Consider the following 14,031-nt stretch of genomic DNA (forward strand, 5'->3'; position numbering starts at 1 on the left):
CGACATTCACACAAATACTGGCGGCTGAGGATATTAAATTAAGTTTCCTCAAAGTCATTCAGGTGGTTCAACATGTTGAATATGGTGAAGAAATTATGAAACTCACCAAAGGTACCACCCTACCCTCAAGTTCGCAAAAACTTAATCAGTTTTTGCACGACTACTCGGAATTGTCGCTGTCGTTTAATTTACTCCGAGTAGGAGGCCGCCTATTAAATGCGCCTCTCCCATATGATGCCAAGTTCCCACTGCTCTTAAGAAAGAACTCGCACTTCGTTACCACATACTTACGGTATCTACATTTTCGAAATCACCATGCTGGAGCAAAGGCATTGGTAGCGCTTCTCTGAGACCGCATTTGGCTGGTCAATGCCCGAGAAGCTTGTAGTCGTACCGTTCGAAACTGCACACACTGCTTTCATTATAAGCTGAAGCTGCAAACCCAAATAATGGGAAATTTGCCTGCCGATAGGCTTCGTGCACTACGACCCTTTCTAATATGTGGAGCAGATTTTTGTGGTCCCGTATATACTACATTAAAAATACGAAGTAGACCCCCAGTAAAAACATATATCGCAGTGTTCGTTTGTTTCACTTCAAAGGCATTACATTTAGAACTAGTAACAGACTTGTCTTCTAATTGTTTTATTTTCGCCCTAAAAAGGTTCATTGGACACCGAGGAATGCCGCGGAAAATATACAGCGACAACGCCACCAACTTCGTCGCCGCCGATCGCAAGCTGAGGGATGCTTTCGAGGCCCAACAAACGGAAGTGCAGAAATACGCAACGGGCGAAGGATTCACCTTCGCCTTTATACCACTGAGTCAGGACCCGAACGATGGAGAGGCCCTAACACCAGCGCACCTACTAGTTGGGTGCCCCCTTCGAGCGCTGCCACCAGCCCAAGTATCGATGGACCCAATGCGATCGTAACAGGGCAAGACGGCAAGGTCCTCGTAGCAGACGTTTTTCTTAATTATATATAGTCCGTTAGTTAAGTTTAGGCTAAGAAATTCTATATAAACATGAAGTAGAAAATAAAGAGGTCACTTGTAAAGTTACAACGAACGCGCTCGCAGTTTATATTTCAGGCAATTGTTGTATTCGCGCATTTCCCCCAAAATAACTTATAATCTTAAAAAAGCTTAAGATTTTTCAGTGTTCTTTCCAAAAGCGCGCAGGCTTTTTTATAGGCAAAATCAATCCTATTAGAAAATTCAAATTTAGAGTTTGAAAAAAAAAAACATATAGTATTCATTACAATTTTAAGGCATTGGAAAATTCAAATTTACAGTTTGAAAAAGACATCTAGTGGTCATTTCAATTTTAGGGCATTGCCATATAAGAAAACTTTAAATTAAATCTTAACAATTTGAAGGTACTGCCATATAAAAATAAATACATTAATATAATATAAAATACTAGCAAACCCGGCCCGCTTCGCTGGGCACACTAAAATAGAATAGATATGGTTTAGAACCGAAAAGATATAGTTTTCATATTATTTATTTCTTTATTCTTTATTCAAGCGCTTTGGCATAAACAATATTTTTTGTTTTTCTATTTGTTTTTGAGTAAATATAAAATATAAATTGAAAATCAGGAAAAAAGAAGATTGGTTTTGAATTTCAAATCAACGCAAATGAATAACTAAGAAACAATCGTCTTTTTTCCTGATCATCCATGAATTTTTCGTTTCAATTTATATGTTTTATTGAGCATTGGAGCTGTTTTAACCATTATCCATTTATATTTTTCAAAAAACAAAAAACGAAAATATTTTGTTTTTTCACGAACATATAATTTCATTTGAACATTCGAATTTCTTATTACACTCTCAAATTTCGAAAGAAATTATTCACTGTTCTAAAATCCACTCCAAAAAAACTAAAAAAAAAAACATTTTTTACACTTTGCACTTACGTCTTCTCCTTATGGCATCCAAATCAAAAAGAAATATTGACACATTGTAACTCACACTGTCAATTTGACACTTCAGTTCCGCCCCAAGCGTTAAAAAGGTAAACGACATTATGGCTGGTTCAAAAGAACGCTGTACCCGTTGCCAGTGTTCCGAAATACAACCAAACTTTACGAGACCCATTTTCAATACTTACTTAACAATGTGTGTAAGTTTGGTTTAATTCGGTGTAAAGACACAGCGGGTCCACATTTTGGCATATATTTCGAGACCCTAGTCATCAATAGGTATGAAAATTACCCCGTATTAAAGCACTTATCAACAGCTTTCATTTGATACCCATATTGTACATAAACAACCAAAGGTTACCCGGGTCCACGTTTTGACGTATATCTCGAGACCCCAGTCACGGAGTGACATGAAAAATACTCTGTACTAAAGCATTCACCACGTAGAATCTCTCTTGCCAACAAGTGCTACTTTGGACTAAGTAGGCAATTGAGTAGTAAAGTCCTCTCTCGACGAACAAAACTAACACTCTACAAGACTCTCATCATGCCCGTCCTAACGTATGGCGCAGAAGCTTGGACGATGACAACATCCGATGAAGCGACGCTTGGAGTGTTCGAGAGAAAGATTCTGCGTAAGATTTTTGGACCTTTGCACGTTGGCAACAGCGAATATCGCAGACGATGGAACGATGAGCTGTATGAGCTTTACGACGACATAGACATAGCGCAGCGAATAAAGATCCAGCGGCTACGTTGGCTGGGTCATGTCGTCCGAATGGATACAAACGCTCCGGCTTTGAAAGTATTCGATGCGGTACCAGCTGGTGGTAGCAGAGGAAGAGGGCGGCCTCCTCTGCGTTGGAAAGATCAGGTGGAGAAGGACTTGGCTTCACTTGGTGTGTCCAACTGGCGCCGGTTAGCACGAGAAAGAAACGACTGGCGCGCTTTGTTAAACTCGGCCAAAATCGCGTAAGCGGTTATAGCGCCAATTAAGAAGAAGAAAGCATTCACCAACAGCTTTCATTTGATATCCATATTGTACAAACACATTCTAGGATCCACGTATAGGCCAAAACGTGGACCCGGGTAACCCTAGGATATGTTTGTACAATATGGATATCAAATGGAAGCTGTTGGTGAATGCTTTAGTACAGAGTATTTTTCATGTCGCTCCGTGACTGGGGTCTCGAGATATAGAAGAACGTCAAGAACAAAATGAAGTAGTCAAACGATTGATGAATAATGCTATCCAAGCAACTATTTTAATTGGCAAATTCAAGAATGAAGACGTTCTAATACCCAGAATTCCAATGATTCCACCTGAATTGCCATTTGAATTCAAGCGTTTGCAACTGCCCATTCGTTTAGCATTTGCAATAACTATCAATAAATCACAAGGGTGAACTTTAGAAATATGCGGGATGAATTTAGAAGAACCAGTATTCACCCATGGTCAACTATACGTTGGCTGTTCACGTGTTGGGAAGCCAACAACATTATATATTTACTCAAAAGCAAATAGAAAAACAAAAAATATTGTTTATACCAAAGCGCTTGAATAAAGCATAAAGAAATAAATAATATGAAAACCATATCTTTTCTGTTCTAAACCATATCTATTCTATTTTAGTGTGCCCAGCGAAGCGGGCCGGGTTTGCTAGTTTTATATATAAGATAAGTAGGTATGCTACTGTTGTTAATTTATAGGATACATATAAAAAAGTGTTTGAAAAGTTTGGGTATGTTACATAGTTGTAAATCTTTAGTATAATGCAACAGGCTTTGAAAAAAGGCGCACCCTCCGGACGCTTATGTTGAAAACAGTGAACGCCGTAAACACAATCCCCTGGTTGCTGTTACGATCAAACTAATGAGAACCCCATGTAATGCTGAACACAGTGAACACCGTACGCAGTCCCTTACCGTGCACAAAAACTCACCCCGAGAACAACTACGTTCCTTTAATTACATCCCTACAAGACAGCTGACTATCATATTATCATCATCGCTATCATCATCCAACTACACAATCTTGTTCTAGCCGTGGGAAAGTTCTGATAGTTTCCCCTTGTCGGTGTGATATTCTATCTCTCTTTTACCAATAGCAATTTCTTATAACTGAAAAATATATCTGCCCTGCTCTAAAGGCACACTAAACTCCTCATTGTTGTCATCACAAACTCATCAGCACAAATGGCCTAAACTCCTCATTGTTGTCATCAGAAACTCATCAGCACAAATGGCCTAAACTCCTCATTGTTGTCATCAGAAACTCATCAGCACAAACGCCTCATTGTTGTCATCACAAACTCATCAGCACAAACGCCTCATTGTTGTCATCATAAACTCAACAGCACAAACGCCTCATTGTTGTCATCACAAACTCATCAGCACAAATGGCCTAAACTCCTCATTCGAAATTACACGACGAAAACGAAATTACATTTATATTATTATATCCATTTATTGTTTACAAACTAGTTATTATAAAATTTTATATTATATATTTACATATTTAAAGATTTTACATATTTACACATTTACACATTTCAAGATTTTACATATTTAAAGATTTTACATATTTACACATTTACACATTTCAAGATTTTACATATTTAAAGATTTTACATATTTACACATTTACACATTTGAAGTTTTTCTGTTAATATATTTTTTTGGTTAGACCTATTGTGGCTTAAACGAACATACTTCCTAATAGCGCCTTGTACATCTTCTTTTGTTTTTTCTGAAAAGAGGTCTAATAAATGAAATAATTGTTAGCAACTCGTAGGTATTCTTCTTTTTGCTATGTACTTACCAAATATAAGTTCAACCGCCTTAAGTCTAAGAAGTGGTATCTTTCCTGCTCTTCCTTCTAAGTTGAAGCTGTACATGGCGTCATCTGTGAAAAGATAACGCATAATCCCGTCAACCGTCCCTTTCGTGCCTTTTGATCTTGCCAGAAGCCCAATCTACATATGGAAGAAAAAGTGTTATTTTCAAATTATACTAGCGTTCATTTTATTATGTTACCATTGCGTCGGCGTAAGCTTTATTTATCAGCTTGGCTTCAACAGCCTGCACTTGCTCCACCGATAATACGGGAAACATGGCAGCAAGTTCCATGGATTCCTCGCTTTCCGCGTCCCCGGTGATGCAACTGACAGACTGTTGAACCCTAGCTGTCAGCACTTTGCATTCGCGCAACAGCTTACTTTGCGCTTGCACCTCACCACGTTCCGGCATCTGAAAAGGGAAATTTCGATGTTACAAACGAAATATATAGTACATATGGTGAAAGCATCCAATGATGAAAGGGTCCTCTTTAGGAAAACCTACAACAGAACCTAAAATTGGCCATAATGTCCGATTCGAACTTTTAAATACTTTCAGACCATCAATTCCAACGTCTATATAAACCTTATCTACATCTTTCAAATATTCAAAATTTTTTGATTTAAAAAAAAACTGAATTCCCAAAAAAAGTAACTCACCTCCTGCTATTGTTACAATATCTACTGTTTCTCGACTAGTACCTAAAAGAGTTTTAGCGGATAAAGGTATTCCTTCAACCCCAACCTTCTTCAACGTTTGCAGTAAGTCAGTCAATGCACTTTGTGTTATATTATTTCTAACAGCCCATGCTTTTAGCTCAATATTTCGGTCATAAGTTGGAGTTGCATTTTTTAACCTATCATCTAATTCTCCAAAGTCAAATAAAAATCCGTCGTCATCACTACTACTATCTGATAAGTTTGCGTTTGGTACAGAAATATTTTGAAGACCGGCGGCTCTACTGGTACTAGGCATATCTTCATTAGAACAATCTACTCTATTACTATTACTGCTATTGGTATAACCTTCCATTTGATGAGCAAGTTCGTTCAGTTTTCTATGTTTTGCAACTGACGCTTTAAACAGTGTATTCTCCTTGCTCATCAAATTGGCAAGAGTTTTTCTATTTATGCTCATAATTTTAACTAAAATATTGTATGTTAAATGTGAGTTAGTATTTAACTACTTAAAATAAAGTTATTAATTTACAATGCCTTATTTATAACTTGCAACTTAAATTTTGATTGTAGACAAATTTGTGTATGATCTGAAAAAAAGAAAATTTTTGTTAGTTAGTATTTAACTACTTAAGTTTATGTTAGTAATTTACAATACCTTGTTTAAAGTTCACGTTATATTTTCCTTCCTTTCCTTTCCTTTTATTTTATGTATAATCTTCTGAAAAAAAGAAAATTTTTATTATTTCTATATTATTATTTCATTATTATTATTATTTTTATATTATTATATTTATTATTTTTACTTTTTATGAAAATATTATTTTATCGCACTTTTCACTATTTTGAACAAAATATCACAATTTGTTCAGAGCAGCCACAAAATTGCAACTTCACACTTTGTTCTTGTTTTTGTTGTAGCAGCATAGGCATTCTCCATACATATACGGAGAATACTGCTGAAGTCCATGGCCGGATATAAATCCGGTAACGTAGAACGTTAAAAATTCTTATTTTACCAAAATGCTTATAAAACCGCGATAAAATAACATTTGGTTAGAATTTAAATATACATACCTGATTTACACTCGATTTTTTTCACAATACACTTTTCACAATCACAAAAAACACAACCGCCTTCCACGAGTAATATGAATAATTATGAATAACTAGATGCGCTTTTTGTTTGAAAGCGCGGCTAGAAATTCCTTTCAATACTTCTTAGTATTGCCAATTCCAGGGAACAACTAATAGTCGGAATGGCGTGCTGCCAGAAATAGAGCACAAAAAATAATTGACGAAAACAGTTCGTTTTTACGTTGAAGGAAAAATTTCGCGATTTAAATGTAATACATATAATAAATTGTTTAAAATATTATATAATATGTTTTTGGGTTATAATATAATTTTTATGAGACCACTGTCAAATTCAATCACACTTTCCAGAATACATTTTGAATACCTGTAATTCCATTGAAAACTGAGTGTTGGTTTTTGTATGTAAATATGTACATATGTTTTTTTAATTTTTTGCTTATTTATGTATTTTATACTCAGTGTGCTTATTTTTTTATACTTATATGTATCTACATCAATGAAAATAAGGAAACTGTAAATTCCCAATTTTTGTTTTAAAAAATGCCCAATCAATATTTCTCCCGCTGTGACATTACTGACGAATAGTATAAAAAAGGAGCATTTCAACAGCGCTTTCACGAGAAAAAGAGTTTCACATTTAGTTATCTCTTTTGCTCTTTCGACAATTTTCAATTTGTCAATGCGCATGTATTAGAGACTAATAAAATATTTGTCAATGTGTTGGAATTTTTGGCGAAAGTACTCAGCACTGCCTTGTAGGGATATTAACACAATACATCGGCTTGTGTGTGTATGTGTTTGGTTGTATCTACACAATGTTGCCATTGATATTTCTGCTCACACATCCGCGTTATCAGCTACAATTTTTCATTGTTTAATAAACCTAAGCCAAAAACCAACAAATGCAAATAGTTCATTTGTTTATAATTAACACTATTCAACAGTATTTTTAAGTTATTTTAACAAGAATTATAATTTTTTTAAGTTTATTTTGTAAATGATTTAGAAATGTACTGCTTGGCAACACTGTGTGGTGAGAGAGCAATCAGCTGAAAGGGGATTACGGGATTTTTTAAAAATCGTGAAATAAAATCTACGGTACTACGATACGGAAGGAAGGAATTTTTCATTTACATGGGGTTCTCATTAGTTTGATCGTAACAGCTGACAGAGGATTGCGTTTACGGTGTTTACTGTTTTCAGCATAAATGAAAAAATCCTTCCTTCCGTATCGTAGATTTTATTTTACTATATTTAAAAATGCCCGTAATACCCTGTCAGCTGATTGCTCTTTTACCACACAGTGTTGCCAAGCAGTACATTTCTAAATCATTTACAAAATAAACTTAGAAAAATTATAATTTTTGTTAAAATAACTTAAAAATTCTGTTGAATAATGTTAACTATAGATAAATGAGCTATTTGCATTTGTTGGTTTTTGGCTTGGATTTATTAAGTAATGAAAATTTGTAACTGATAACGCGGATGTGTGAAAAAGTGTGTAAGCAAAAATATCAATGGCAACATTGTGTAGATACAACGAAACACATACTCACACAAACCGATGTATTGTGTAAATATTTAATTAAAAGAACGCAGTTGTTCTCAGGGGATGAGTTTTTGTGCTCGTTAGGGGCTGCGAAAAGGGACTGCGTACGGTGTTCACTGTTTTCAGCATTATAGGTTTTGAGTAATTTTTTGTTAAATTGGTATAATTTAGCGAAAAGTTGGCGTTACCAGACACCCCAAATAAGAACAAATTTCGCATGCACAGATGTTCACAGGAAGGTTGTTTGTAAATCTGCAGTATTTTTTGCTTTAGTTAAGAATGAAGAAACATTTTGCAAATTATCTATACTATAAAGGTGAATGTCTGTACGTTGTCCGCGAATCACTACGAAACGACAACACCAAATGACGTAACAATTTTCATACATTCATATTTTCATTCAATGAAGGTTATAGGCATGTTTTTATGATGGAACTCCCTTCCCACAGCCCCTAGCCCGCGCCACCACTCTCATTCGTCACTAATAATCGAATATTTGCTTAAATTTAATCTAAGAAATCTAAGTTTTTCCTATTTCCCACTATTTATAGCACATTCTATACTTCATAATCCGCATAAGCTGTTCAACTATGACCCAAATACAAAGTTCTAAATCGGTTTGAGATAGAAAATTAATAAAAATAATTGTGCTTGATATTTTTCTGATTGGTTGTTTCGATTTTATTCAACGAGGCATAGCAACGGATGCCGGGTATTGTAATATTATGGTTATTAATAAAAAAATATTTTCTATGAAATTATTGTTTGTAATTCTTTTATATACATATCCTAAATCCCTCAAAACTACTCCTCCGCGAGCGGCGTCGCGGGTTAAAGCTAGTTAACATATAAAACTAGATTTTACACGAGCGTCGACTAGAAGGGTTTTTGTAAATTTGTAAAATTTTTGCATTGAACTTTTTATTGCGTGAGAGGCCTTCGGTCCAAATCCAGCTACGCTATCCCCAGCATTATTGCGTAGAACTCCTTTCGCGTTAAAACCATGAACCCAAAAATTAAAACGTCATATGTGTGTGTGTAGTAAGGATGTTCAATAACCATCCTCATCAAAAACACTGAACTGCAATACTTAATTTGTGTCCATATTATAATTTTCATTTGCATGTATCTGGCAACACTGTACTGTTGATAATTCTAATGAATTGCTATGGTTCTCACTCTCGCCAACGTAAACGCACTCCCTTATCAGTTGACATGATGAAACCAAGGCGAATTTATTAATGGTGACAGCAAACACATAAGTAAAACCCTACATGTATTTTTTGTTGCCTTTGGTCCAAGCATCAGCATCAGCAAATCAGCTGTTTGTTTTCAGAGTGATTTGCTTGTGAAACGTACACTGGAAATAGTCACAAAATAAAAGTCGCCACATTTCCCACAGTTCATTGAAGATTTAGTATGTAGCAAGGCATATCTATACAAGGTAGTATCATTAGAAGAGCTAATTAATTCGCCTTGAGCGAATTGGCATTTCTGTCAAAAATTTGTGCCAAGGCGAATTTGCTTTGTTTACATATTTCTTTGTTTCTACATTGTTACTCAAAGTATTTGTAGCAGTTATATTGAAACACAAAAAATAAAGATTAACCGTACATAATATCATAGTATTATTGCATTGTTGAATGCAAATATGGTGAAATGTGTATTGTGCGCAAAGGGATGGTAAGCAAAATGGGTTCTTTTTTCCTTTCCTTTCTTTTTGTCTTATGTGTTTCAATTTACGTTTCAGATCTCGGTATGGTAGACGCTTATGCTGCAGAAGGCGATGTGCTTGTTTTCCTATACTAAAATATGAACAGCAGGCTGAGCCTCTTGTCCAGTGAAGGTTATGGATTTCATTAGTCCCAATACGTTTGAATAAAACGCAAGTCCTTTGGTGTGTAGTGGCTTCAATTGGGGGGTTACATTACAAATGAATAAACGGAATGAAGATGAACAATTTAAATGTCAATTTAAAACACTAATAATGGCTGGTTGCTTATTTGCGGTAAATGGACACTGTTTCAAATAGATTGGTGCTTACGATGACGGAATGGATATATTGGATATATATATACATGTAGTTATATTATTATAACGCTAGCTTTGTGTAGTACATAACGAATGTAATTTATATAGTTATCATAATATAGTTCATCATAGTCAACATCAATTCTATAAGTTAAGTAAAGAAATTGTAATAAAAAAGACAAAAGTAGTTTGTAAACCTTTAAGCTTAAATAAAATATGGCTAATTCGAAAAACTGTTCAGAAATAAATTATGTGCTTCTTTTGTATTTTAAGAATACCATTTTATTTTCCTTTGTATATACACAGTCTGTAATAAATTATTAGTTTAACGATATTTTATAACGTAATAAAGAATTTCACAACGGATATAGAAAAAAAATCGATTTAGTTTTTCATCTTTAATTTATTCAAATAACATTTGTCGAGAATTTTTATAGTATCCCTTTATTCACTAGCTTTTCGGCAGCTTTTCAATTTGGAGTTATGAAATCCTTATAGCAGGTGCTGCATATAGGAAGTATTTCCTTGCTTACTTGCATTTACATGCACATCACCCCAACGCAGACAAATGTTGATGATGATTCACATGTGTAATTTCTGTCTGCAAGATATTAATAATATTCAAAATGTACTTTTACACTTATCTCTCCGCAAATTTCTTTTTATCTGCTCTGCTTATTCATTTAATAACAAAATCGAACACTTTGTTATTATGAAAAAAGTTGTTTGCGTTTATTTACTATTCACAATTCAATTCGCCTTGGAAATAATTATTTTGACACTTGTGCCAAAAAAGCAAGAACAAAATATATGTAACTTTTTGTTTTTGTACAACTGCTATTACCTTGTATAGATATGCCTTGGTATGTAGCTTATGTGTGAATTGTATGCTCTTGTGAATATGAAAAAAATCATCTTTTGCGGTATTTTAAATATTGATACATATTTTAGAATTTGCCACGGGCATGCATAATCTGAAATTGAATGTAGAGAGTGAAGTTTGGACACGGAAGAGTTTAAAATAGGGAAACATAACGAAAAAAAACTTCGAAACATGGGCAAAAAATTAATTTTGAGCTCAATTGTATTTGTATCACATTTTTAGTCTGAAATTTTTACATGTGTAATTCTATACCCTCATAGGATATAGATGGCTATCAGAAATCCTACTAATGACTATGATGACTTCATACTAAATACTGTTAAGATGCGCATACTATATTTCATAAACATGTTTGCTTCATGTTTTTTGTGGAAAATCGATCGCTATGACTTACATCTAAAACTGCACACTTAAAAATTCTGGATAACAAATTTGTAACATGCTTCTGAATTCATTTAATATAATTCATCTTTATTGATGTTTATAGCCTGCATTTAGAACGTAAGTTCTTGAACTTTGAAAAATTAATTGAAAAATAAATTATTTAATTTAATTTAAACTTAAATTAATTTTATTTAATCCATTTGAATTTTATTCTGTGCTGTGCGCTGTGCGGTATCGATATATGTAGGTTTGTATGACGTCCTCTGAACCTGTGAGCTCCTATGATATAAAAAACAAATGCTTATTTATGCCAATTATTCGAATTATTATTATGCGTACCTGTTTATACTCGATATCTAAATTAGCATTCAATTTCAATCCATGCAATATGCAAAATCTAATGTATTTCTTGGCAGACAAAATTTCCTGGTTTATAATCGCAATTGTATACATGTTTTTAATAAATTATGTCAAGCTTTTTTAAAGCAAATTTCATACCTTGTAGTCATTATATAGCCATTGCGGTATAAAAGCGTTGAGACTTAGCAGCTTGTCTGCTATGTATTTACGTACGCTAGTAGAATTTTGTAACTCATAATCATAAATGAGTTTTTGTAACAGTGACCAGGCGATATTGGTTGCTTTATTGCGATGAGGCAAATCTAAATTATAGAAAAAATCATATATCAAAGAAAATGTTTGTATAGAAACTACTTATCTCACTAGCCATTTCATTTTCTTGTGACCACGCTCATGCTTCATTGGCGCTTTCCTTGGTAATGCGGCGTACCCATATGAGAAGAGGAAATAATGCGAAGCCAGTAAGCAGCTTCAATGCAGCAGTATATAAACCACAACCAGATAATATTATTGCCAATCCTTGTGGACCTTTGTACGTCTTTTCGATAAGCAGCGTGTCGAACCAGTGCTTTGTATGATTCACCATGGTCGAGAAATGAAAGATCCACAATAAATTGTCCTAAAATTTTAAATGAATTAAATAAAAGGACAACCGCGAGTCAATAAATTGGCATACGTGAATAAATGTTCCATTTGCACCAATAGCTCAGTAATCACCAATGTAAACAAATGTATGAATGTATACATACCAATACAAACAAAGCATATTCTTTTGACGTGAACCATATCTACGGCGAAAAATTCAGGTGGGTGATTGCTGTCACCCTTAAAAAATCCACCTCGGATGAAACTAATGAGCATAGATAATAAGTTACGATTATTACATTGATAACAAGTGCAATTAAGGAGGTTCAGAGTGCAGTCGAGAAGAACGGTTCACGATTGCTTGATTACTATATTGGATTTGTTACCCGCTAACGGCTCTATGCCTACACATTTCACGCAAACGAGTAGCTCTTTGTCAGATATAAAATTATTTGTTAACGATACCGCTAAAATTCTCCTATTTGACCAGCATATCAAACTTTCTACCTGTAACCAGAGGTGTACCTCAAGGCTCTATCCTTAGCCCTCTTTTATTTGTCTTGTACATTAACGATTTGTTCAGTGTGATTAAATATAGTGATGTCCATGTATATGCTGATGACGTTCAATTATATGTTAGTTGTCCCATAAGCTGCATTGATATTTACATAAGTAATATGAATTCTGACTTGAGCCTCACAAGCAAGTGGGCTTCTGACAACGGATTAATTCTTAATCCTAATAAGTCCCAATGTATCGTTATATAAAAAAATATATCAAGCTCGATGGCTATACAGAAGTCAAACTAAATGACGCTGTGATGAAATATGTGGACATTGTCAAAAATTTATGAGTTAATAGAACTTTGACATGGAGCAAACACATCTTTACTGCCATTGGCAAAGTTTATGGTATGTTTCGAATTTTATGGACAATTTTACTCCAGTAAACATTCGACTGCTAGCTAAAACGTATTTGTTACCAACGTTACTGTATGGTTGTGAGTTTTATACTCCTTGTGATAGTGTATGTCGTAGTAAGCTTAATGTTTTGTATAACAACATTGCAAGGTACGTTTACTGTAAAAAACGTTATGACCATATTTCAGTTCTTGCGGAAAAAATTGCTTCCGTATCCGACTTGCTTAGGCTTAAATGTTTAGTTTCACTCCTGAAGATCATAAAAACTCATGAACCCAGATACCTCAAAGATCGACTTATGTTCTCAAAGTCCCACCGTTCGTTAAACTTAGTCCCGATGAAATACAGTTGTTTGATGACTGACCGTCAATACTTCGTATTCTCCGTCCGTCTATGGAATACCTTACCTTTCAAAATTAAACGTTTAAAAGAAAGCTCGTGTTTCAAAAATATATTGCTTCGCTACCTTGCGAAAATTGCTGAATGTACTCAAATCGTTCCATATTATTTAAATCTCTTCCACTTAATCCCTACTTCTACTACTATTATTTTTACCATACTTTCCTTTTTTAATACTTTCTCCAACTTATACTTCTTTACCACTAGCTGTAATTTTAATTTTAATTTTGATTTTACTCTTAATTCTTTGATGTAAACTATTCTTAAGGTCAATCATTGTAAAAATAACGTATGGTTGTATGTTTGACTTTAATAATAATAAATAAATAAATATTCGAATTCATTACTTTATTATTATTATATAGCAATTGTATTT

General features: G+C 34.2%; 2 protein-coding genes and 1 long non-coding RNA gene across 4 annotated transcripts; 1 reads left to right on the forward strand and 2 right to left on the reverse strand.

Moving 5' to 3' along the window:
- Positions 1 to 4,483: 4,483 nt before the first annotated feature.
- LOC128869351 (uncharacterized) lies at positions 4,484 to 6,730 on the reverse strand. Its single transcript, XM_054111889.1, has 5 exons — positions 6,524 to 6,730; positions 6,105 to 6,167; positions 4,968 to 6,036; positions 4,753 to 4,906; positions 4,484 to 4,692 (listed from the first exon to the last, which is right to left on the reverse strand). Exons 3-5 carry the CDS (start codon positions 5,178 to 5,180, stop codon positions 4,559 to 4,561), a joined length of 501 nt encoding a protein of 166 aa, XP_053967864.1. The 5' UTR covers positions 5,181 to 6,036; positions 6,105 to 6,167; positions 6,524 to 6,730; the 3' UTR covers positions 4,484 to 4,558.
- A 2,740-nt stretch (positions 6,731 to 9,470) lies between these two features.
- On the forward strand, positions 9,471 to 10,040 carry LOC128869448 (uncharacterized). Its single transcript, XR_008455279.1, has 2 exons — positions 9,471 to 9,776; positions 9,844 to 10,040. It is a non-coding gene; the product is annotated as an uncharacterized LOC128869448 (long non-coding RNA).
- Positions 10,041 to 11,586: 1,546 nt separating this feature from the next.
- On the reverse strand, positions 11,587 to 12,479 carry LOC128869139 (nuclear pore complex protein Nup160 homolog). Of its 2 annotated transcripts, XM_054111634.1 has the most exons (5): positions 12,428 to 12,479; positions 12,115 to 12,370; positions 11,890 to 12,053; positions 11,731 to 11,817; positions 11,587 to 11,670 (listed from the first exon to the last, which is right to left on the reverse strand). In XM_054111634.1, the coding sequence occupies exons 2-5, from the start codon at positions 12,119 to 12,121 to the stop codon at positions 11,599 to 11,601; spliced, it is 330 nt and encodes a 109-aa protein (XP_053967609.1). In that variant the 5' UTR covers positions 12,122 to 12,370; positions 12,428 to 12,479; the 3' UTR covers positions 11,587 to 11,598. The 2 variants fall into 2 exon arrangements, with proteins under 2 accessions (XP_053967609.1, XP_053967610.1); XM_054111635.1 differs by lacking the exon at positions 12,428 to 12,479 and having other exon boundaries at positions 12,115 to 12,392.
- Between the last annotated feature and the right edge of the window lie 1,552 nt (positions 12,480 to 14,031).

This window comes from Anastrepha ludens, chromosome X (assembly GCF_028408465.1).
Source record: "Anastrepha ludens isolate Willacy chromosome X, idAnaLude1.1, whole genome shotgun sequence".
NCBI lineage: Eukaryota > Metazoa > Arthropoda > Insecta > Diptera > Tephritidae > Anastrepha > Anastrepha ludens.